This window comes from Myotis davidii, unplaced genomic scaffold, assembly GCF_000327345.1.
Source record: "Myotis davidii unplaced genomic scaffold, ASM32734v1 scaffold425, whole genome shotgun sequence".
Taxonomy (NCBI): domain Eukaryota; kingdom Metazoa; phylum Chordata; class Mammalia; order Chiroptera; family Vespertilionidae; genus Myotis; species Myotis davidii.
The window spans coordinates 3,430,444-3,454,946 of NW_006296413.1; the positions used below are offsets into that span (position 1 = coordinate 3,430,444).

At 53.5% G+C, this 24,503-nt stretch overlaps 3 protein-coding genes and 1 long non-coding RNA gene across 9 annotated transcripts in view; 3 read left to right on the forward strand and 1 right to left on the reverse strand.

Annotated features, from left to right (window-relative positions):
• The window catches only part of AP5B1 (adaptor related protein complex 5 beta 1 subunit), a 13,475-nt gene extending 9,713 nt beyond the window's left edge, over window positions 1–3,762 (forward strand). The window contains exons 1-3 of one of the 2 annotated variants that reach the window (XM_015569059.1): window positions 152–269; window positions 362–541; window positions 637–3,762. In XM_015569059.1, coding sequence (XP_015424545.1) covers window positions 380–541; window positions 637–3,126 — 2,652 coding nt within the window. In that variant the 5' untranslated portion in view covers window positions 152–269; window positions 362–379 and the 3' untranslated portion in view covers window positions 3,127–3,762. Of the gene's footprint in view, window positions 1–151; window positions 270–361; window positions 542–636 lie in introns of those variants that run through there. The other variant, XM_006771580.2, reaches the window with a different exon arrangement.
• A 9,441-nt stretch (window positions 3,763–13,203) lies between these two features.
• RNASEH2C (ribonuclease H2 subunit C) lies at window positions 13,204–14,414 on the forward strand. The gene is made up of 4 exons (XM_006771585.2): window positions 13,204–13,449; window positions 13,639–13,820; window positions 13,899–14,018; window positions 14,281–14,414. The coding sequence occupies exons 1-4, from the start codon at window positions 13,278–13,280 to the stop codon at window positions 14,305–14,307; spliced, it is 501 nt and encodes a 166-aa protein (XP_006771648.1). The 5' UTR covers window positions 13,204–13,277; the 3' UTR covers window positions 14,308–14,414.
• A 56-nt stretch (window positions 14,415–14,470) lies between these two features.
• Window positions 14,471–21,599, reverse strand: KAT5 (K(lysine) acetyltransferase 5). 4 transcript variants are annotated; one of them, XM_006771582.2, is made up of 14 exons: window positions 21,327–21,599; window positions 21,161–21,227; window positions 20,779–20,847; window positions 20,551–20,687; window positions 20,112–20,267; window positions 19,948–20,022; window positions 19,767–19,841; window positions 19,187–19,435; window positions 19,024–19,113; window positions 17,390–17,530; window positions 17,216–17,309; window positions 15,299–15,458; window positions 15,100–15,181; window positions 14,471–15,017 (listed from the first exon to the last, which is right to left on the reverse strand). In XM_006771582.2, the coding sequence occupies exons 1-14, from the start codon at window positions 21,336–21,338 to the stop codon at window positions 14,883–14,885; spliced, it is 1,542 nt and encodes a 513-aa protein (XP_006771645.1). In that variant the 5' UTR covers window positions 21,339–21,599; the 3' UTR covers window positions 14,471–14,882. The 4 variants fall into 4 exon arrangements, with proteins under 4 accessions (XP_006771645.1, XP_006771647.1, XP_006771644.1 ...); XM_006771584.2 differs by lacking the exon at window positions 20,112–20,267; XM_006771581.2 differs by having other exon boundaries at window positions 21,161–21,353.
• The window catches only part of LOC102760575, a 14,078-nt gene continuing 11,127 nt past the window's right edge, over window positions 21,553–24,503 (forward strand). The window contains exons 1-2 of one of the 2 annotated variants that reach the window (XR_001515168.1): window positions 21,553–21,639; window positions 24,060–24,206. This is a non-coding gene — a long non-coding RNA (uncharacterized LOC102760575). The remainder of the gene's footprint in view (window positions 21,640–24,059; window positions 24,207–24,503) is intronic. The other variant, XR_001515169.1, reaches the window with a different exon arrangement.

A 24,503-nucleotide genomic window follows, 5' to 3' on the forward strand; every position in this document is an offset into this window, starting at 1 on the left:
CCTCTGAAATTCATACTTTGTGGAAAAACACACATTATATTATTTCTCAAAATGTCTGCATTCCTCATCTACTTCCTACTCCACACACCTTCCTAGTGTATTAACTTTTTAAAGAAGTCATTGTACTTAACACAAAAATAAACTCCCGCGTTTCTGCCCCGCAGGGATCCTGGCGGCCCCCCAGCGTCACCCTGAAACCTCTCGGTTTTATCTCGGGGCCCAGGCACGGGGTCCCCGCTGGCGTTTGCGCATAGTCGAGGGTGGCTGAGGTGTGCAAAGGGCTCTGAGATGACGATGCCTCCTTCGGGGTTGGCGGGTCTCGCGGCCGCCGGCCTGATCCCCCCCGCGCTCCTCCCTGCAGGGACCCACGAGCCTGACCATGAGCCTGACCATGGGGCTCCTGAGCCGGGAAGCCTGGGCCCAGCGCCTGGGCGCCTTCCGGGCCAGCCCGTCCGCCTACATGGCAGCTCCTGAGGGTGAGGATCTGGGTCGTGACCTGCTGAGCGACCTGCGGAGTGAGAAGCTGAGCGAACAGACCAAGGTAGGCCCTGAACTCCCCGCCCCTGCCCTGCCCCGTATGGTCTCCTCAACCCACTGCGCTCTGAGCTCCATCTTCTCCAAATCTCCCATCCCCAGGTTTCCATGTTGGCCCTGAGCTTGGAGTACCCAGCCCAGCTGTGGCCAGATGCCCCTGCAGCTGAGGCAGCTGCCACCTCCCTGTTGGATACCCTGGCCCTTCTACCCCCGCGGCCATCAGCTCTGCGGAGGCCCCTGTTGCTGGCAGCAACCACAGCCCTGGTGACCGGAGGTGTGCTCGGCCCCACCTCCGGGGCCTCCCTGCGGCTTCTGCCCCTGCTGCTCGGCTTGGCTTCAGGTGGTGATCTGGGGCGACGCTTTGGCCCCTCCTCGGATCAGCGACCCCTGCAGGCCACTGCGTGCGAGTGCCTGCGGGAGCTGGAGAGCTGCAAGCCTGGGCTGCTGGGGGGCTGCCTGGGGCTTCTTCGTGGCCTGTTGGGACAAGAGGGCCCCGTGGCCCCTGTCCAGCCACTCAGCCTGCTGCTGGCACTTGCCCTGCGAAACACCTTGGTGATACAGGCTAGGGCCAGGGCCAGCCTTCAGGGCCTGCTCACAGTCAGGGCTCCTCCCCCTGGGGGTGGCCCCTGGAACTGGACACTAGCTCAAGAGGGCGAGGCCCACCTTCAGCCCCAAGCGCCCAGTTGGCCGGCAGCAGAGGAGGAGTGTGGCCTTTCAGCGCTAGAGCCCAGCCCCGAAGAGGCCCGGGAGCTGCGGGCTGCCGTGGCCCAGCTTCTGGACACCTCATACCTGCTCACACCTGTGGCCCAGGCCCAGCTTCTGTGGCTGCTGGGCTGGGCCCTGCGGGGTCTGCGGGGACAGCCGCCAGTGCTCTTCAAGCCACAGTTGGTCCGGCTGCTGGGCACAGCCCAGCTGGCACTGCTGCACGCTGTCCTGGCACTGAAGGCGGCCTTTGGCGAGGCACTGTTCACAGCCCAGGACGAGGCCTTGTTGCTCCGCCGGCTCACCTTGGCCGCGCAGCACCCAGCCCTGCCCCTGCCCGCCCATCTCTTCTACCTGCACTGCCTCCTGAGCTTCCCGGAGAACTGCCCGCTGGGCCCCGCCGGTGAGGAGGCTGCCCCGCTACTGCTGGAACCGCAGCTCTGCCGTGGCCTCCTACCCAATCTCCTTCATGACCCGATGGCCCTGCTGGCCCGCCTGCACCTGCTGTGCCTTCTCTGTGCTGAGGACGAACAAAAGGAGGAGAAAGGACAGGCTCAGAGCCCCTGCCACTACTTGCAGGAACTCCTGGCCGGCCTGCAGCAGAGGGCCGCCCTTACCGGAGGCCCCCGGGCCTTGGCTACACTCTGCTTCCAGGCTTCATACCTCGTTGCTCTCTGCCTGGCCGGGCACCATACAGTGCTGGCACCCTTGACCCATGGGCTGGCCCAGCTCTACCGAGCCCGGCCTGCGCTGGCTCCCCATTTTGTTGACCTCTTGGATCGAGTGGCCCCAGAGCTGGGGGAGCCCCTGCGGGTGGTGTTGCGGCAAGAGGTGGTGTCCAGGCCAGGTGGGGGTGAGGCCCTTCGTTGGCACCTGCAGATGCTGGCAAAGGTGGCAGACAGGGATGCTCAGAGTGCCACCCTGGGTTTCCTGCAGGCTGCAGCGGCCCACTGCACGGACTGGGGCCTCCAGCAGGCCTTGCTGCGAGTCTGCCGGGCCCTGCTGCGGGCGGGGGTTGGGGGAGGCCTGGCAGACTTGCTGCAGGCATTGGCCAGGCAGCTGGAGGACCCTGATGGGCGGGACCACGCCCGCCTCTACTACGTCCTCCTGAGCCACCTGTCAGGGCCCAAGCTGGGGGTGGCCCTGGGCCCCTCCCTTGCTGCACCTGCACTGACCTCTTCGCTGGTGGCCGAGAACCAGGGCTTTGCCACGGCGCTGATGGTGCAGGAGGCCCCAGCCCCGATTCGGCTGAGCGTGGGGCGCCAAAGGGCCGAGGGCCCGGTCCCAGTGCTGCAGCTCCAGGTAGAGGTGCTGGAGCCCGTGTACTCTCTGGAGCTGCGCTTCCGAGTGGAAGGACAGCTCTATGCACCCCTAGGGGCTGTCCACGTGCCCTGCCTGTGCCCTGGCCGCCCGGCCCGCCCTCTGCTCCTGCCCCTGCAGCCTCGGCGCCCGGCCCCCGCACAGCTGGATATCCGGGCTCTTTACACCAAGTCCACTGGCCTCACGTGCTACACCCACCTGCCGCCCCTGCCTGTGAAGTTCGCTGACCTCTTCCTGCCTTTCCCGAAGCTGCCCGAGGGGGCCAGGTTAGGCTTCTTTGAGGAACTGTGGGACTCGTGCCTGCCAAAGGGCACCGAGAGTCGCCTGTGTTGCCCTCTTGGGCCACAGGGTCTGGAGGCCTTGGTGTCACGCCACCTGGAGCCCTTTGTAGTGGTGGCCCGGCCGCCCACTAGCTACCACATAGCCATCCGCCTGCCCCCAGACTCCAAGCTGCTGCTGCGGCTGGAGGCAGCCCAGGCGGACGGAGTGCCCGTGGTCCTGCGGGCGGATGACTGGGCTGTGCTGCCCCACGTCGGGGACTACCTCCGGGGGCTGTCAGCTGCGGTCTGAGCCCCGGCTGGGCTGGGCCAGGTGGGACCGGGACTGTGGCCCTTACAGGGTCTTGTCTAAGACGGGACCCAGTCCTATGGATCCTTTTTTCAAAAACCTCCGTTCACCAATGACCCTAATCGGGAGCAGACCACTGGGATGGGGTCAGAGGCTCCCCAAAAGCTTCTAGAGTAGGAACCCCCCAGACTGCGGGGCTCCAAAGTTCCCTCCTGGCAAATAGCCTGGGATTCTCCAGAATCTCTCCCCAGGAGGCAGGAGAAAAAACATCCTCATCTCTGCTTCCCAGAGGGTCTGGTCTTGCCTAAAGCTCCCCAGTAATTTAGGAATGAGCTTGGAGCTAGGCGTGGGCCTCACCTGTTTCAGCTCCTGGGGGTTGCAGGGTCCCTGACCCCGGGAGCTTAGGCTAGAAACAGTGAGGAGATTGCAGTGGCCTCTTCCCTGGGGAGTGAGGCTCCCCCAGGCTGGGGAGGGGAGCCAGCTCTAGGAAGGGCCTGCTGGTACAGTTTCAAGGCTGAGGGGGCCCCATGGTCTGGGCTAAAACGAAGCTGGGTTCTCCCTACCCCATCAGTGGACCTTGAAATCTTCCTCTAAGAGCCACCCCCTCGTTCTTATTCCAAATATGCCAAATACTCAGGATTCTGATGTGTTTTTTTAATCCTCACTGGAGAGTGTGTGTATGGCTTGACAGTGCTGCTCAGTGGATACAGTGTTGGCCCTCAAACCGAAGGGTCCTGGGTTCAGTTCTGATCAAAGGCACGAACCTGGGTTGCAGGCTCAGTCCCTGCCCCAGTAGGGGCGCATGTGGGAGGCAGCCAATGTGTCTTTCACATTGATGTTTTTCCATCTTTCCCCCTCCCTTCCACTCTAAATATCTATGGGAAAACACACTTGAGTGAGGATTAACCTAAATAAGTAAACACAGTTATGTATGTGTGTGTGTGTATCTTTTTTTTTTCCCATTGATTTTTAGAGAGAGGGGAAGGAAGGACAGGAGAGAGAAGCATTGATGCTAGAGAGACATCGACTGCCTCCTGCACACCCCACGTCTGGGGCATGGTGTAGAGGTTTACCATCCTGGAGCGGGTTTCTGTTGCCACATTCAGAGCAAAGCTCTGCACGGGCCATGGGGACACAGCCCCCAGGAGCTCCCAGGAGCCGCAGTCAGCAGTGCTGGGTGGAGAATGGCCAGAGGCTTCGGGGGAGGGCCTCTTCTGCCACCTGCCTCCTGCGCCCCCAGCCGAGCCCCTCCTGTCGGGCTGCCTAGGAGAGGAAAGAAGGGCCTGGGACAAGTGGGGCCCTTACAGGTCGGGGGTCAGGTGGTCTGTCCCAAGGCTGAGCCCCAGCGACTTGCTGTAGGATCCGGGCAAACCCTGCCACACGCTTCTCCAGCTGCTTCCAGCAGAAAGGATCTAAGGCAGAACCGGATGCTTAAACCAGGGGTCCTCAAACTACGGCCCGCGGGCCACATGCAAATACAAATATTGTATTTGTTCCCATTTTGTTTTTTTTACTTCAAAATAAGATATGTGCAGTGTGCATAGGAATTTGTTCATAGTTTTTCTTTAAACTATAGTCTGGCCCTCCAACGGTCTGAGGGACAGTGAACTGGCCCCCTGTTTAAAAAGTTTGAGGACCCCTGGCTTAAACCCCTGGGGAGTCTGGGGAATGGGCCCGCAGGAGGCCACTGCTGGGCTGTTGGGTTCCAGAACGTACTCCCCTGCCTGCAGTCCAGCTCTCAGCACCCAGGAAGCTGGTTCCGGCCCTGGAACATGGGGTGGGGCTGCCATCACTGCCTCTTGACTCCGGCCACAAAGCCAGGGAGCTGAGGCTGCTGCAGAAAGACTGGAGCTGCAAAGGGCTGCGGCCTCACTTCCCCACCCACACTGTTCAGAGGGCATCTAGTGAGTGGGACCTATTTCTCAGGCACCACAGCTGTAACTATTAATTTTTTTTTAAATCCTCAGCCAAGGATATGTGTGTGTGTTTTTTAAATTGATTTTAGAGAGAGGGGAAGGGAGAGAGAAATATTGATGTGAGAAACATCAGTTGGTTGCCTCTTTACACGCCCTGACCAGGGGTTGAACCCGCGGCCTTTTGGTGTGTGGGCTGACACTCCAGCCACCTGAGCCACTGGGCCAGGGCTGAATTGCTCTTGAAGACAGAGGACAGCTGTGACTCTTGGGGTCACGGGTACCCAGCTGGCTGCAGGTTTCCTTTCTCCACACTCAGGTTTTGCCTCTCCCTGTCATCTCTTGCAAGGGGAGGGGCTGGGGGTGGAGTAGGAGAAAGGGTAGAGTGTTAGTCAACCCAGAATTGGGGGGTGGGGAGCTCACTGAGCGTGCCTGCTGTGGGGCCCGGGCTGGGGTGTGACTGCTGTTGGCACATGGACGGTTCTGGTGTCTTAACTGTCCACCTTTCTGTGCTGCCATGGCTGGGACCTGAGTTGCAGCCGTAAGTCACACCCTGGGCATCTCTGGGCGTTTTGTGGCCCCAACCCCGGGCGCTGCAGGAGGTTCGGTGCCCAGACCACAGCCTACAGCCCTGACCTGTGGAGGCTGAATGGGTACGGGTGGCTGGAAGGATGGCTGGCGAGTCCTTACATGGGCCGATTATCGTCATCTTGGGCAGAGGACTAATGCCACCTTCTGCATCTGAAGTCAAAAAGAAAGCAGGTGCGTTTCCCGGACTCCTGTGGTACCTGGGAAATTTGCTGTGAAAATGTTTAAATATCAAAGAACTTCCAACACAGTATTCACACATCTCCCAAGCAGCTCCTCCAGGAGGAGGCCCTGTCGAACACAGACAGCCTGCCAGCCTCAGCGGAGCCATCGAACGACGCCACAGAAACCCCGAGGACCACAGGTCCAACTTTTTAAGGGCCCACGGGACCCGGTTCAGGTCAGGGAAGAAGCAAACCACCTACTCTTCCAGGCTCAACTGCAAAAACTGGCTCCCCCGACCCCCCGCCAGCCCCTCCTACTACAGGAGCTGGGACCCCAAACTAAGGACGCTCCTGGCCTCAGACTCCCAGACTCTAGAGGTGGTGTCCTCTGACACCTGAAATCAGGCGAGGAGGGACCGCACACCTCAGCCCCAGAGCAGCGCTGGACACACTGCAGGCAACAGGAAAACAACCACAAAGACGACGGGGGGGCCTCTTTTTGGTCCAAGAAAGACCAAGTCCGCTGTAAGTCTGGAGGGTTAAGGCTGGGACTACAGGGCGGGGGTTTTGAGTGTATGTACCACTTGAGGGGCAGCCTTTGAAACATGTAATCTCTGGGGGAGCAAAACACACGAAAAGGAAGGAAGTCATTTGGGGGTGAAAGGGGAAGTAAATGGAGAAATGTCATGGTTCTGCAAGACAACAAAATCAGAGGCCCCACAGCTCCGCCCCCATCTACAAACAAATCTGGACTCGGCAGTGTAGACAGAAGAGGGCGCAGTAAACAGGGATTTTATAAAACACCCAACAGCACAGCAATGAACAAGATAAAGATGAACAGGTTTGTACAGTTATTGCAAAATATCAGAAAATGAATCTCATCATCTATCAAAGTAGTCCATACACAGCCCCCTGGAAAGGCAGCCTGGAAACAGAAGAAAGCTGTAATACAACACTAAACAGGGGGAAATAGATCAAAACCACCTTGAATGAGAAACTTAAAAAGAATAGAAATAGACAAAACCCAGGAAGAAATAAACAAGATAAAAGAAGGCCCTAGCCTGCCTGGCTCAGTGGATAGAGCGTCTGCCTGCGGACTGAAGGGTCATGGGTTCAATTCCCGTCAAGGGCATATGCCTGGGTTGTGGCTTGATCCCCAGTAGGGGGCATGTAGGAGGCAGCCGATCAATGATTCTCTCTCATCATTGATGTTTCTCTATCTCTCTCCCTTCCTCTCTGAAATCGATAAACATATATTTTAAAAAAAAGAAACAAAAGTACCTAGAAATGAAGATTACATTACAAGATGCCCAAAGGAAAATAGACTCAAAATATAATAAGTGGCATTAAAGAAAGACAAAAACAAGAGAATGAAAATGAGACAAAGGGGTCACAAGAAAGTAATGAAAACAAGATAGTCAAAGAAGGAATTGCATTTGCATTATTGGGTCCCTGAAGAAAAACTAACGGATGAACCAGCACCAATATTTACTGCTGCATTCTAAGAAACACTTCCCAAGAAAGAAAAATCTGCACATTCAAAGGGCCCACTGGGAACCTTGGAAAATTAACTTGGAACAGTCAACTAACTTTGCGACATCCTCATAAAACTATTAGTTTTCTATTTTTTTTTCAACAAAAATCCCCAAGATCTCCAAGCAGAAAGATCAAGTAACTTACAGAGGCAAAAGAGTCAAAATGGCACATAAAAAGCAAGACGACATTTGGAGCAGCATCTATTAAACATTTAAGGGTAAACCAAGGTTTCTATATTCGCACGGATTGTCCGTGTCAAGTGTCAAGGCTTTAGGAAACAGTTTTGTGTTTTTCAACAAGGATTTATGCACCCATAAAGGGAATCTGACAGAGAATGCACTTCATCCAACCGAGAGATAATGAGCATGTGTGTGTGTTTATCTAAATATATGATCCAGGACTAAAACAAAGGTGGGCATGAGGGTAAATAAATAAATAGATCATAGATCATCATGAAGTAGAAATAATATCACTAAAGGCATGAGAGAGCCAGTGGGCGTGGCTCAGTGGTTGAGCATTGGCCCATGACCCAGGAGGTCACCCCCAGGGCATGTGCCTGAGTTGCAGGCTCAATCCCCAGTAGGGGTTGTGCAGGAGGCTGCCGATCAAAGATTCTCATCATTGATGTCTCCCTCTCCCTCTCTGAAGTAAATTTAAAAAAAAACATTTTAAAAAAGCATGGGAGAAGGGAGAGGGAAATCGGAAAGTAAGATAAGCTGACTGGTGGCTGTGTAGGTGCCTCTCAGCTCCAAATTCATTCACTGCCTACTCTGAAAACGGGCCGGGACCCTTTACCTTTGCCAGCTGGCGCATTATTAAGCTCTGTCGGTAGAGGGCGCCGGAGAGCCATTGCAGAAGGCTTTTTCAAACTGCCTCCTGTGTGCTGACCAGACAATTTCTTCAAGCTTGTCTGGTACCCAAGGTCCTCCCGCAGCTGCCATGGTCAGTGCTCATGGCTTCTCCAGCACCAAGCGCCTGCAGGGTGCGGCAACCAGCAGTACAGCAGATGACCCCTGCGCCCCAAACACTGCTGGAATGATGTAAGCTAGACAACCCTAAACTGTTGACCCTAATTCCACCTTTCCTTTCCCTCAGAAGCTCCAATAAACGTTGTGGCCTATTCTGTCCTTTCTGTCTACCGACCAACTCCAGTGCTCACCCATGTGGCCCTGAAACTAGCAAGATTATGACTCCCAGTGGGTGGCATAACCGAGTCTTCAGTAAGCACTCCACGGTTCATGCAAGCCTGCCATTCTGGAAGGAGGCGCCCGGTAAGGCCGGGGATGCCCATGGTTCTGGTCCCATTACTTCTTCTGTAACCAAAAGCGGTCACACTAGGAAGCAGTCCTGTGAGGCCGGGTGGGGAGCTGGGAGACTCTGTGAAAATAAGGGCTGAGGCAGTGTGGTCAGGGGAAACCACGCCATGTCCTGAGGCAGCCAATCCTGCCACTGTCATGGTGGAGAGGGTCTGGCTGGTCTCCCGGGTTATGTTCTGCTGTTTGGGACTCAGTGCCAGTCTCTCCTGGACAGTAGACATTGTCTGTGGAAGAGATCAGCCTTGCTGGGGAGAAATTCATGTTGAGCTCAGCATGCATCACTTCCAGCCCTCATCGGTGACATTTTTAAAATTTATTGATTTGAGCCCTGGCCCGTGTGGCTCGTTGGTTGAACATCGGCCCATGCACTGAAACGTCGCTGGTTTGATTCCCCGTCAGGGCACATACCCAGGTTGTGGTTCAATGAAGGAAGCAATCAGTTGATGTTTCTCTCACATCAATGTCTCTCACCCTCTCTATCTAAAAAAAAATCAATAAAAAACATTTTTTTAAATGTATTGATTTGAGAGATAGAGAAAGGGAGAGAGACAAACATCGATTTGTTGTTCCACATATTCATGCATTTATTGGTCACTTTTTTATTTTTCATTTGTATGTCATTTTAATAGCACAATACTGCTCATTTTATGGGTTTAAAAGATGCATCTTGTCTTTATTCTGTGTGTCTTATTTTAAATAATATGTTTCTGGGGCTTACATTGGCTAGGAAAATCCTTGGTTACTTCTTGCATGTGCCCTGACTGGAGATTGAACTGCAACCTTGGAGTATTGGGGCAATGCTCTAACCCAGGGGTCTTCAAACTACGGCCTGCGGGCCACATGCAAATACAAATATTGTATTTGTTCCCGTTTTGTTTTTTTTACTTCAAATAAGATATGTGCAGTGTGCATAGGAATTTGTTCATAGTTGTTTTTTTAAACTATAGTCCGGCCCTCCAACGGTCTGAGGGACAGTGAACTGGCCCCCTGTTTAAAAAGTTTGAGGACCCCTGCTCTAACCAAATGAACTACCTGGCCAGGTCCTCCCCTGGCGACCTTTTTCATGAGCCTGGTGGGCAAGGATCGGCATGATTTGGAAAGGAAGGTGTGCCTTCTACCTGCAGAAGGTGGTCTTTGGTGAGCATTCATAGGACAGTTAATATTACACTTTGGACCCATTCCAAGAAGCCTACTGATACCAGAAATGAAAGGGGGTCATCACTAGTGAGCCCATGGACATTAAAAGGATAATGAAATATTATGAACTACTCTATGTCCCCAATCTGATAAATGGACACATTCTTTGAATGACATAAAATAAGGAAACCTTGAATATACTGGGGTTTGGTTCCACCACCGCAACCAAGCGAATATTGCAATAAAGTGAGTCACACAAATGCTTTGGTTTCCCGCTGGTAGATTTTGCAAATAAAGTTTTATTGGGCCCTAACTGGTTTGGCTCAGTGGATAGAGCATGTGGACTCGATTCCAGTCAAGGTTGCAGGCTCATCCCCAATAGGGGGTGTGCAGGACATTTACATGTTGTCTATGGCTGTTTTTATGCTACAATGACAAAGTTGAGCAATTGTGACAGAGACCATATGTGAGGTCTGCCAACCTCAGTACGTAAAATGGAAAAAAAGATCTAGGAATACACTTTAAAATATAACTATTGCCCAGCCGGTGTAGCTCAGCAGCTGATCGTCAAGCCAGGAACCAAGAGGTCGCTGGTTCGATTCCTGGTCAGGGCACATGCCTGAGTTGCAGGCTCAATCCCCTGTGGGGAGCGTGCAGGAGGCAGCTGGTCAATGATGTTTCTCTCTCATTGATATTTCCATCTCTCTATCCATCTCCCTTTCTCTCTTTGTAAAAATCAATTAAAACACTTTTTAAAAAAATAAAAACTATTGTGTATTAAGAAAACCTCAACTGTACAGACATAAAAGAAGATGTAATTGGTACTATGTATCTTATTTTTAAACTTTTTAAAATTGATTTTAGAGGGAGGGAGAGAAACATCATTTGGCTGCTTCCTCCTACACATCCCCTACTGGGGATTAAGCCCATAACCCAGACATGTGCCCTGACCAGGAGCAGAACCAGCAACCTTTTGGTGCATGGAATGACGATCAACCAACTGAGCCACACCAGCCAGGGTTATGTATCTTATTCTTGATAGAAAACTAAAACAAGATTCTCTAAATTAATATGTCAATACTCTCCGGCCAAAGACCACCAGGAGCACATCTGTAGGTGAGTGAATGGGTTTATTACTCTTACGCTGTGGGGCATCTCAACAAGTGGGTGTTAGGGAGCATTTATAGGGTCCGGCTTGTGTTAGGTGATTTGGGGGAGGGTTTAACGAAGCAGCGCTTTTCTCTGGATTGGACGCTGTTAGGAAGTGGGAGTATTTCTATGATGGAATAACGTTAACATCTTCACTAGATGGAGGCTAAAGCTGTAATTGGTAAAGAAGCAAATCACATATAGTCCAAGATAGAGGGATGTTCCATCATTTTTGTGGTTTGGACAAGTTTTGCTTTTGTCCAAGTTCACAAGATTACAGAGTGACCTTGTTTTTCTTTTGGTCCTCATGACCTTGTCTGGTAATCAATGGAATTATTGTGTTCAACAGAACACCAAAGCCAGCTCCCGATGTCGGGGGATATTTTTCTCTTTCTCAAATCTATGAATTAAATGCAATTTTAATTTTTTTAAAATATATTTTATTGATTTTTCACAGAGAGGAAGGTAAAGAGAGAGAGAGTTAGAAACATCGATGAGAGAGAAACATCGACCAGCTGCCTCCTGCACATCTCCCACTGGGGATGTGCCCGAAACCCAGGTACATGCCCTTGACCGGAATCGAACCTGGGACCTTTCAGTCCGCAGGCCGACGCTCTATCCACTGAGCCAAACTGGTTTCGGCTGCAATTTTAATCTTAATCACCAGTTTGTGTTTGTTTTTTGAGGGAACTTGACAGAACATATCTAGACAAATAAACATTAGAGAAGAGTTAAGGAACCCAAAAAGTACTATGAAAACTAAAAGACCTAAAAATAAAAGATTGGTAAATTTCACTGCACAAAATAAGTTCATCTGTGTAATAAAAATCAGCCCTAGCTGGTTTGGCTCAGTGGCTAGAGTGTCGGCCTGCAGACTAAAGGGTCCCAGGTTCGATTCCAGTCAAGGACACATGCCTGAGTCGCGGGCTCGATCCCCAGTGGGGGGTGTGCAAGAGGCAGCCGATCAATGATTCTCATCATAGGTGTTTCTATCTCTCCCTCTCCCTTCCTCTCTGCAATCAATAAAAATATATTTTAAAAAAATCAAAATACACAGGTTTGGAAGACAAACCACAAATTCATATAAAATATCTTTAACTCATTTGAGGAAGAGTTGATATCCCTAGTAAAATTTAAAAGAACCTCCCCTGCCCTGGCTGGTTTAGTTCAGTAGATAGAGCATTGGCTTGTGGACTGAAGGGTCCTGGGTTTGATTCCAGTCAAGGGCACATGCCTGGGTTGTGGGCTCGGTCCCCAGTACGGGGCGTGCAGGAGGCAGCCTATCAATGACTCTCTCTCATCATTGATGTTTCTCTCTCTCTATCCCTCTCCCTTCCTCGCTGAAATCAATAAAAATATCTTTTAAAAAAATCTTTAAAAAAATAAAAGAGCCCTAACTGGTTTGGCTCGGTGGATAGAACGTCAGCCTGTGGACTGGAGGGTCCCAGGTTCGACTCCGGTCAAGGGCATGTACCTTGGTTGTGGGCACATCCCCGGTGGAAGGTGTACAGGAGGTGGCTGATAGATGTTTCTCTTTCATCGATGTTTCTGACTCTCTATCCCTCTTCCTCTCTGTAAAGAATCAATAAAATATATTTTTTAAAAATAATAAAATAAAAAATAAAAGAACCTCTTTGTCAATATAAAAAAAATTATTTTGGGAATAATTTTAATTTTTAAAAATAAGAATGTACCATTCTACACCTGAAACTAATATTGTATGTCAACTGTAATAGAAAACACATTTTTTAATTAAAAAATATATCATTGAAAAAATTTTCAAGGCCCTGACCCGGTATGTCAGTTGGTTAGAGTATTGTCCTTATACACCAAGGTTGCCAAGGTTGTGTTTGATCCGAGTCAGGGCACATACAAGAATCAACCAATGGATGCATAAATGGGTAAAGCAACAAGTTTGTTTTTTTTCCTCTCCAAAATCAGTGAATTTTTTAAAAAATATGTTTTTATTGATTTCAGAGAGAGGGAGAGAGAGAGAAACATCAATGATGAGAGAATCATAGTGGGCACCTCCTACACGCCCCCTACTGGGGATTGAGCCCCCAACCCCAGCAAGTCCTGGGACTGGGAATGGAGCTGTGACCTGGTTCATAGTTCAAAGCTCAGCCACTGAGTCACACCAGATGGGCATAAATGTTTTAAAAAGAGAAAAAATAATTTTCAAGAAGAAAACAAAACTGGGACTTACACAGAAGGTGGGGCTTGCAAGAGTCAGAAAAAAAACTACGCTTCCCAGGAGGCTCTGCGCTGACTGTCCAAGGGCTCCCGACAGGCTTCGCGCGCTTTACGCGCCAGCTCTGGCCTCAGTCCGGGAGCCACGGAACCCGAGGAGGATGGAGAGCGGCGACGAGGAAGACGTGGAGAAGCACCGCATCCACCTACGCCCCGTCACTCTGCGCAGCGCCCCCCCGGTCACGCTGCACCTTCTGCCCTGCGAAGTCGGGGTTAACCGGCCCGCCCCTGTGGGGCGCTTTTTCACCCCGGCCATCCGTCAGGGTCTCGACGGTGAGCGCTCGCGGCCGGACTACGGCTCCCGGTAGCCCCCGCGCCGGCGCCGCGCTCTCTCCAGCGAGGACGGGCGCGAGGGCTCCTGGGAACCGTGGTCCACCGGAGGTGGCGGGAGAGCCGCCCCCGGGGTTGCCCCGTTGGGCAGGGACCAGGCCCTCACTGAGGCCCCACGACCCCCTTCTTCAGGACTCGAAGTGTCGTTTCGGGGCCGCCGTCTACGGGGCGAGGAGGTGGAGGTGCCGCCCGGCCTGCTGGGATACGTGATGGCGATGGAAGAGAAGTCGCTGGGGAAGCAGGACTTCCCAGGGGGATCGGACAGTGACGAGCAGGAGCTGGTGGAACCCCCGGAGGCGCTGGAGCGGGACTTCGTGAGCACAGGGGCCTGGGGGTGGCCGGGGGCGCGGGCGGGGGCGGCGGCCCCACGCTGAGCCCGGCGCCTCCCCCAGGACCGCTTCATGGGCGCCTCCGCCAGTTTCCGCCGCTTCACCCTGTGGGGCCTGGAGACCGTCCCTGGCCCGGATGCCAAAGTGCGTGCGGCCCTGACCTGGCCCAGCCTCGCCCAAGCGGTGAGTAGATATGTGGGCCGCCTCTGGCTCATTCACTGGTTTGTTTAGAATCCCGCCCCACGCGGCCTTGGGCTTTAGGGTTGCTGGTACAATGGGGCTCTAACTGGGAGGTTAGACTGGGTTAGGGCTGTGCCCCCCCCCTCCCGCCCCCCGCCCTGCTAGAAAGGGCTGTCATTCTGGGGAGCTGGGTCCCTCCAGAGTAGGTGGACCACGCAGCCACCCCGTCTCAGAAATCCAGTAGTAAAAGTGACCCCTGTTGCAGATCCATGCACAGGTGCCACAGGACTGAACCAGAGCTTGAAACTGGAAGCCACCGATCCCTTCACCCCAATAAACCAGCTCTCCACTTTGGATCCACTGATTCCATCACCCCAATAAATGAGCTCTTCCATGGCATCCGTGAGTTTGCCCACACCTTAGAGCTGCTTTCTCCCACAAGAACATGTCATGGCTCCGGCCCATAGAAACAGTTTATTACAGGGGCAAGGGGGCATGGGGCGGGGGGAATGGGGCAGGACAGGTACTGGGGCGAGAGGCCAGAATTTTGTAGCCAATACCCACCCCCAACTCCTACTTTACGAATTTTTTTACAGCCACCAAACCCTCTGTACATAGGCCCCCACCCCCATCTCGCTGTACACGTCCCTGGCTCCCTCTGGTCCTTGGTTCACAGCAGGCCCGGGCCTGCAGCCGGCTGGCCTTAGAACTGACCTGAGCTCACTTTGGTGCTGGGCACCAACCAGCCCTTCCCAGGCCGGAACTGTCCTCAGCCTGGTCCGTCTCCCTCAGTGTCCCCCTGGGGGGCCCTGGGGCGGGGGTGGATGGGCTGCCAGCTTTGTTGGCGCCACCACGGGCTGTGCCTGGTCACCACTTCCCCCTCTTGCTCCAGTCCTTGGGAGTGAAGTGCAGACACTTGGAGTCAATGCGGAGCAGCCGCTTGAGCATAGCCCGCTCGTGCCCGTCCACGATGTCCTCCGACAACGTGAGGATGTACTGGCCCTGGGCAGGAGATGGGACAAGGCAGGTCAGCCCGTGGGCTTGCACGCTGCAGCTCCACACCTGTCCCTGCCCGCCTCCCTACCTTGTAGTAGTTGATGAGGTTGAGGTACTGGAGCGTGGAGATGACATCCTCCTTCTTGATGCTGGTGATCTCACTGATCTCACTGTGGGAGGACAAAGACCAGGTTCCCTGGGGCCTTCGTCTTTGCCCCCGGAGCTCAGGGTGAGGCCTGGGAACACCGGCCACGCCATGCACCCCCGGGGGGCGGGGCCAGGCTCACTTGATGGTAATCTGTGGCCTCTCCCCGCTCTCAGACTTCAGTCCCATCAGAATCTCCAGGATGGTCTGGGACCAGTAGCTTCGGTAGGACAGGAGGCCGAGGTCCGAGAGGGGCTTCTCAGGGGTCCCTGTTTTCCCTTCCACTTTGGAGAGTTCATAGCCTAAAGCATCGGAGAGGAAGGGAATGAGTACAGGGTCACAGCTTCGTGAAACCAATGCTGAGGCTGCCTGCCTGCTTTCCATCGGGCCCTGCTGTGGGGCAGTTCTGGGACGGTGTGTGGCTCTGTGCCTGTTTCCTCATAAAGGACTAATGAGCACACACTCTTCACCTGTGTGCTAGCACAGGGACAGGTACTGAAGGCACTGAGAGAAATGGCTACAACCAGCTAGGAGGGGTGGTAGGGTTAGGGTAAGGGTTTAGAGGTGGGGTGTGGGGAGGCAGAGAAAATGGCTTCTAGAAAGAGTGCCTCCACTTTTCCTGTGCCGTCCACACTCGCTCTGTACATGGGTGTGTGAGGAGGGAAGCAGAGCAGACCCCACCTGTGGACCAGGCCTGAGGTGCTCCCGGCTGTGACCTGACCAGGTGGTTGTGAGGCTGCAAGGAGCACCAAAGAGCTTCCCAAGTCAGGGAAGACAGTCCTCCCTCTCGGTTCTCTCCCTCCCACTCTCGCCTGCTGACCACTGGCAGTTCCTGGTGAGAACTCAGACCTGCAAAACACTGCCTGGCCTCACATTCCTTGGCAGTGCAGCCTTCGCCCGTCAGGGCCCTGGGATGTCTCCACCCTTCCTCACCCTCAGTCATAACCGCTTTGTGTTGCACCAGAGCCCGTTCTGCTTTCCTCCTCGGTTCGTCTTTATCAGCCGGTCTGGCCCTCTTGCCCAACCTCATGACTTCCACCCAGAAAGCCAGTGTTGAGGACAGAGGATCGTGCTTTGGAGAGAGGAAGCACGGAAGAGGATGGAACACACTGGGTTCCTACTTAACCTTGCTGGGTCATGGTGCATGTAAAGTCCTGACTGATCACCTGGACACCACACTGGCCTCCTCAGCTGTAGGGAACTCCTAGCCCCTCATCAGTGCCCCTCCTACCACCCTCCCACCGTGTCTGCCAAACTGAGCACACGTCCTTGGTAGCCCTGCCTGCACCCCCTCGTCATTGAGGCCTGGAGACCTCCAGGACTTTGTTCAGCATCACCTGCTTTACCAGGCTGAGGGCTTTCTGAAGATGTGACGCGTCGTAGCATCGTTCTACCAACAACATTTCTCAAGTGGGCTGTGACCCGGTCAAGTCCAGCCTCTGTCTTTCCCAAACAGCTAAGGCTCCCTCCCCGTCTTCCCGCTCAGCTTGGTTATCTCAGTGGATGGTGAGTTGAAGAGAATGGAGAGGGAGGCTGGGAAGCAGACAGCAGACTTGGGATTAGAGGGGACACTGACGAGGTCATGAAGGATGAGGGGCAGAGTCCCTTCTGGGCTCTAAGAGGCTAACCTGATAGAATACAAGGAATATGGGCCATAACCATGCAAGTCAGCGTTTCCACCTCTTTGCTGAATTAACAGCATTTTGAACATCTGTCTACCAAGCTCAGGAAACAACTGGTCCTCACCCAGGAACTCACATGACAACACAGTAGCAGAGGGATGAGCAACAGCGGCTCACTGGGCTTTAGCTCATGGCCCTGGGCAGGATGAGTCAAATTTGGGGAAAGTTGGGTGATGCTTAGAACCTTGGTCAAGGAACAGTGAGGGGCTGAGAACTAATCCAAACAAGCAGGGCAGTCAACCTGGGAATGAAAGCGTCTTGGAAGAGTCCCGTCTTGATTTCTGGCCAAGGTGACTGGGCTGAGAATCACAGCCAGGCAGCATATGCGATGGGAGCACTGGCGCCCCACCCCCCCCAGCCATGAGCGCAGTACTCACTGAATTCAATCAGCAGCTTGCCGTAGCCCCGACGCTGGTAGGGAGGCAGGGTCAGGATGCAGGCCACGTTGTAGTCTTCTGTCGATTCCTTTTCCTGAGAAGTGGCAGGTGAGTGTGAGGGGAGGGGCCTGGCCCGGGCAGAGCAGGGCTGAGGGAGAGGCAGGATGCGCTCACCTTGGAGAAGTAGCCCACGATGTGGAAGCCCTTGCAGTCGTACTCCGTCATGACGTAGAAGAGGAAAGGGTCTGTGTCGTAGTACAAGGTCTTGTGGTCGAGGAAACACTTGGCCAGAAGACACAGGTTCTGGGAATAACTCTGCAAAGGAAAAGGCTTGTGACCGCTCGGTGCCCGGATTCCAGCATGGCCATGGGACAGGGTCAGCCAGGAGCTTCTCTGTAGCCCAGGCCGATAGGGGACAAGCGTTCCTCCCTGAGACCCGACTGATTCCATCAGGCAGGGCTACTGTGCAGTGTTGAGAAGCCCGTGGACCAGCCCATTGGCCCTGGGGGACCTCCACTGCCCTCCCCTCTAGTTAACAACAGTCAGCAAGCTGACATGTACCAAGAAGACTGACGAGGCTTGTGACAGCAGCTTGCCCATGTGACAGTCTTAGGAGTCTGGCTGTCAAAAAATACAATTCTTTTGCCTACAGTCACACCTCTTGGGAACTGACCTGACTGTCTACAACTGAGGTCAGGCATTCTGGAACTTACAAAAGTAGCCTCAGGAGCCCCCTGCCCAAAAAACTTACTAATTTTGCTATTTTACCTCCGCACATAATTTATCCTGCATTTCAGACATGACTTTTTAACTCCCTGCTGGGCACTGCCACCTGGATGCCAAGTCCACCCTTAACACAGAACAGTAGTTAAAGCAGCTGTTCCTCTCAAGCTCCCCCAGCACTGAAGCCAGAGCTCTCCCCTGCCTGCCTCTCCCTCTCCCTCACCACCTTCCAGGCCCCAGGAATGGGGGAGTCTCTCAACGGTCCCTCCAGGTTACCCCTCCTCCCCACAACCACAGGCTAAAGCAGGCTTGACGCTCCAAACTTACAGTGTCCCCAACTCTCCCCAACTGGCCTCAGTCCCACCTCCTGAGCTCTGTTCCTGCTAACAGCTTTCCCTCATCCTCTCTGCCCTCCAACACCTACTGTCACTATACATCTGCGCCTGCCCATCAGCACCCCACTGCCTGCCAGTCCCTTACCCACCTTGTCCTTCATGTCAAGGCTCAAAAGTCACCTCTTCTGTGAAGCTTTGGTGACTACCTCCTCCGGGTCCTAATAACCCACCCTTTGCTTCAGGATACTTAACACACTGGGAGATCTAAAGTGGTCATGGGGCCTGGCTGGTTTGGCTCAGTGGATAGAGCGTCGGCCTGGAGACCGAAGGGTTCCGGGTTCAATTCCAGTCAAGGGCACGTACCTCGGTTGCAGGGCTCCGCCCTGACCAAGGCCCCAGTCAGCATGCATGCAGGAGGCAACCAATCAATGTGTTTCTCACATTGACATTTCTCTGTCTTTCCCTCTCTAAAAATCAATGGAAAAAATGTTATTTGGATGAGGATTAAAAAAAAATAAAGTGGCAATTGGTGTGGCTGTTTTCTCCATGGACTGTGAGCTCTCAGCAGAGACTTTTGTCTAATTCCTGGTCATGTTTATATCTCCCAGCACCTGCCCTTCATCAGGAACTCAATAAAAATGGGGTGAACCAACTTGTTGGCCAGACTGGTGTTTTCTAAGGAAGAAGCTTCTCATTTGACTTCCCCCAAACTCCAAGTTCCAAGGCACTCCCAGTGCCTCAGCCACTGACCTTATTCTTACGTCCATCAATCTCAAAGAAGGAGATGGTGCCTTTGCGGTAAATCTCGTTGCCTGGAGGATGTCGCAGGTCACACTTGGTCTGAGGAAGAGAGGAGGATCAGGGGTGGCGAAGGATGGGGGAGCAGTAGGGCAGTACCTGGGACCCTTCATACCAAGTGACGCTGCAGACACTTCAGGCTACGCCCATACTTGAGGCAGAACTCGCAGAGATAGAGGACTGGCAGTGTGGTGAGCTCCTGTGGGTACGGGGAGAAGTACCACGGCTTGAGGCGGTGCCGGCCCAGCTCGATGCACTCAATGTTCTTCATCCGGGTGACGATGTCGTCGTGGCTCCGGTCAGACACCAGGCTCCCGGTCATGCGCGGAGCTGATGGTATTCCATCTGAGCTGTCCTGGGAGTCCTGCCCAGGGCCAGTGAAAGGCACTGGGTTACAGGAGACTACAGCTCACACAGCACTGCCCCCCGCCCACCCCCACCCCCCCGTTCTCTTGTTCAAGCCTAACAGCAACCCTGTGGGGGAGGTATATAACCCCCACCCTCCAGATAAAGAAACCAAGATTTAGAAAGTTTTCATTGAAAACTTTGGAAAGATCGCCAACCAGTTCGGCTTAGCTCCTAATAGCACCACCATGGCTGCACACCACTGTTGTTTATTTTTAAACTAGCCACTAAACTCTCCACCTGCCTATGTCCCTTCCTTTTTACTCAGCTTCCCTCTTCCCGAGACCTACCTCATCAGTGCCCAAGCAATTTGATTTTCGCTTCCGTCCCGGCTGAGCGGCCACTGCCCTGCGGGCTGATCCATTCTGTAGGTGAGATGACAGGAACAGAAGTGGCTGTGAGATGCGTCTGAAAGGGGCTACCAGAAGGTAGAAGGAAGGAAGGGGAGAAAAAGTGGTCTGGAGGACTCACCTGAGGAAAAACTGAGGCTGGGGCTGTCTCGCTGGGCACTGGAGTTGCTGGTGAAACCACCTCCACCTTCCGTTTCTGCAGAGAGAAACCAAGAAAGGTGGGTCAGAAGGTAGAGAAGGTGGGACCTGAGAGGAAAGCAAGGTCCCTGGAATTGCTGAGGGTACCGTTGAGCGGTGGTTGGGCTGCAGACAGGAGCTGGAGGAGAGCGGCTGGTCGGGCTCACCACCGGGAATGGCCTCCCGCTCCTTAGGCAGGTTGAAGCGGAGTGTGATCTGGACCGGGATTGGCAAGGTCTTCCCGCTGGCCTGCGCGGAGGCCGGCTGTAGAGATAGGTCCAGGGTCTTCCTCTGGGGTGGGGATGGTGGTGGGACGGGGCAAGGGAGTGGGGGCCCCTCAGCATGGAGTCATCAAACCCCTCCCTCTCAAGGACACAGGCATAGCCGCTGGACTCTGGAAGCTACATCTGCGATTTGGTCCCCATCCTCTGCAAGCCGAAACCAGGATGGGAGGGTGCTGCCTCCAGCCCATCCAGGAACCACTGAAGCCAAGAGATGAGAGAAGTAGGAGGCAGGAGAGAAGAAGTGAAGTGGGGGACCTACTCACCACCTCTCTCTCTGGAGAGCCAGGGCGGGACCCAGGAAGTCCGTTCTTGGTGGGGGTCTTGGCCTCTTTCTTAGGGAACTGAATCTTCTTCAGGTCCAGCCGTTCGTGGGTCACCCATTCATCCAGGCGTTTGTTGACTGCAGCAGTGGGGATGGCTCAGGAAGGAAGGCCAGAGACCATCCCCCAACTCTACCCAGCGGCCCCTCCTTCCCCCAGCCCGGCACTCACAGTCAATGTAATGAACGTAGAAAAGCTTCCTGCCACTGATGTCCTTCACGCTCAGGATCTCGGCCAGGGCTGGGGAACAGCATAGGGGCCATGGAAGGGTCAGGCCGGAGGCGCCACCCTTCTACGACCTGAATACACTCCCAAGCCCATCTCTAAGCCCCAGCACCAGGCAGCTCTCGCCCAAGCCCCTTGTCACCCAGTGCCACCCCCTGCAAGCCCCGCCCTACCCATCGCGGGGCCGCGACAAGCCACGCCCCTCCCGTGTATCTGCGCCCCGCCCGCCCCAGAATTCCCGAGGTCCCTCCTCCTCCCGAGGGTTCGGTTGACTCCCTCCCGCCCCTCGCCCTCGGGTCGCTTAGCCCCGCCCCCCGACGTCACTCACGCCACTCATCTTCGTTGTCCTGGTTCCGCCGCAGCACCGGCAGGCGGCAGCCTTCGATTATCTCCCCCTGGGGAGACAGCGCGGCGCCAGGGTCGGCTACTGGGGGTCCTCGGGCTCTACCCACCTCCCCTGGCTCCCTCCGCCCCGCCCCGGGCACCGGACTCACCACCTCCGCCATCTTCCCTCCCTCCACTGCCACTTCCGGCCCCTCTGGGAGACGTCACTTCCGGGACCGAGCGCGTTCTAGGCCCGGGCTTCCCGGTGCCACTCCAGAGTAGGACCTTTGAAGGTCCCCACTGCCCAGCTGGGAGCGGGAGGACGGCCCGTTTGGCTGGCAGGAGAATCGGGTGTTTTAAATCTCGGGCCGGGTCCTGGGTGGAATCTCCACAACATGCACAACGATTGGAGGAAAGCTGAGTCCGTCACGTGACGCTCACCGGGTGCGACGCCAGTCACGTGGGCGCCGCGCGGGTCACTTGGTACTAGTGTTTGTGCTTTGGGGGTGGCGGGCCTCCGTCTCCTAGTGGCTGGCGGCGGGGGGGGGCGGTGGTGTTGATGGCGGGGAGAGGGCAGGTCCGGAAGGCTTGGGAGACTGGAGAATTGGGTGGGACTGTGAAGGGACTTCATTCCTTACTTACGGGGACTCACAGAGTATAATAGGGTGTCTTGTACATTACGTTTGTAGTTATAAGAACAATACAACATTATTCATTCAGACCATGTGTCAGGTACTGTTCCTGGAGTGTGGAATGCATCCTATATAATGAAAGGCTAATATGCAAATCGACCAAACAGCTGGAATGACCAGTTGCTATGATGCACATTGACCACCAGGGGGCAGACGCTTGAGCAGGAGCTGCCCCCTGGTGGTCAGTGTGCTCCCACAGGGGGAGTTCTGCTCAGCCAGAAGCTGGGCTTACAGCTGGCAAGCGCAGTGGTGGCAGCACTAAGGACCCCTTGGGAGATGTCTGCCTGCTAGCTTAGGCCTGCTCCCAGGGTTTAAGCCGGCAGCTGGACATCCTCCGAGGGGTCCTGGACTGCGAGAGGGCACAGGGCTGGCTGAGGGGACTCCCCCCACTACCTCTCCCATGCCTGAATGTCGTGCATTGGGCCTCTAGTCACTAAATAAAGAACCTTGCCCTCATAGAGCTTACATTCTTGGAGGTTGGGAGGAAAAAAGTGTGTATGTAACAAACAGTAAATATGTTATAAAGTAAATTATTCAGTATATTAAAGACAGGTAAGTGTTTGGGGCAACCAAAAAGAAGGCACAAGGGAAAGGAGATGGGCAGGTAGGTTGCAATTTTAAATAGGGTGGTCAGGGCAGGCCTGGCTGGAAGTACACCACTTGAGAAAAGATTTAGAGCAGGGGTGGGGAACCTCTTTTCTGCCAAGGGCCATTTGGGTTTTTATAACATTATTCGAGGGCCATACAAAATTATCAACTTTATTTGGCCAATATTCTGCCTACAGAAACACAGTTCAGACTGAAAGATGCACACAGGTTAAAAGTAAAGGGATGGAGCCCTGGCCAGTTTCCTCAGTGGTTAGAGTATCATCCTGCAGATTGAAGGGTTGCAGGCTCAATTCCCAGGCAAGGTCATGTACCTCAGTTGCAGTTTCCCCAGCCCCAGTAGGGGCACATGCCGGAGGTAGCCAATGGATGTATCTCTCTCACATCGATGTTTCTCTCTGTCTCTTCCCCCCTCCCCCTCCCTTCCACTCTGTAGGAACCAGTGGGAAAAGTATCCTTTTGGTGAGGATTAAAAAAAAAAAGTAAAGGAATGGAAAAAGATATTTCGTGCAAATGGAATTGGAAAAAAAAAAAGCTGGGGTAGCAATACTTATATCAGACAAAATATAGACTTTAAAACAAAGGCTTTAACAGACAAAAAGAACTTAGGAATTCCACTTCTGAGTACTTATCCAAAGAAACCCAAAACACTAATTGAAAAGACATGCTAGCCCTGTCTGGGTAGCTCTCTCTCTTTTGATTAGAATGTTGTTCTGATCTGCCAAGGTTGGGGGTTCGATCTCTGGCCAGGGCACATACAAGAAGCAACCAATGGCCCTGACCAGTTTGGCTCAGTGGATAGAGAGTCAGCCTGCAGACTGAAAGGTCCCAGGTTCGATTCCGGTCAAGGGCATGTACCTTCGTTGCGGGTACATCCCCAGTGGGAGGTGTGCAAGAAGCAGCTGATCCATGTTTCTGGCTCTCTGTCTCTCTCCCTTCCTCTCTGTAAAAAAATCAATAAAATATATATATTTTTAAAAAGCAACCAATGAATGCATAAATAAATGGAATAGCAAATGGATGTTTCTCATCAATAAGTAAATAAGCGAAAGTAAAGACATGCAGCTTTGTGATCGTTGCAGCATTGTTTACAGTGGCCAAGATGGGGAGGCGACCTAAGTATCCATCGACAGACGAGTGGATAAGAGAAGAGGCGGTGCCAGCCTGGCCGGGTTGCTTGGTTGGTGAGCATTGTCCTGCACACCAAAAAGGTTGCGGGTTTGATTCCCAGTCAGGTCACATACCTAGGTCTCGGATTTGATTCCTGGTCAGGGCACACATGAGAGGCAGCTGATCTCTCTCTCTCTCTCTCTCTCTCTCTCTCTCTCTCTCTCTCTCTCTCTCTCTCTCTCTCTCTCTCTCTCTCTCTCTCTCTCTCTCTCTCTCTCTCTCTCAAAATCAATAAAACATCTTTTAAGAAAATAAAAGAGCCCCAGTCAGAGAAAAGTGGCTCACAGAGAAAAAAGCCAGGGCCCACCCTTCTACATTAGCTCCAGGATTTTGGCTTGAAGGGTGTTGTTAAGTGTTTGCTCAGGGAAATAGGCCTCTGTCAGGCTGAGAACTTACCTCAAGGTGTCGTCTGCCTTCCATCCTACATGTCGCCAGCACAGAGGTCCTCGGCCGTTCCACCACTTTCAGAAGAAGCTTATGTGCTGAAGCAAAGGAGAAATGCCGATTGCTGTATCACAGAGACAGTAATGGTGACACCTACAGATGATGCCTGTGCAGGTCGGACACAACGTTCAGCACATGGTGAGTACCCCCAGATCAATAGGTCTTTACCACAAACAAGGTGGTTAAGTGTTTTCAATAAGCCAGTCGTGCCTGCTGTTGCAAAAATGACTCTAGAAGAAATAGAAACAGAATAGTCCTATGTGTATTAAAGAAATTTAATTCATAAAACCTAACCAAAAAATGCCTGGCTGGCGTGGCTCAGTGGTTGAGTGTCGACCTATGAACCAGGAGGTCATGGTTCAATTCCTGGTCAAGGCACATGATTGATCCCCAGTAGGGGGCATGCAGAAGGCAGCTGATCCACGATTCTCTCTC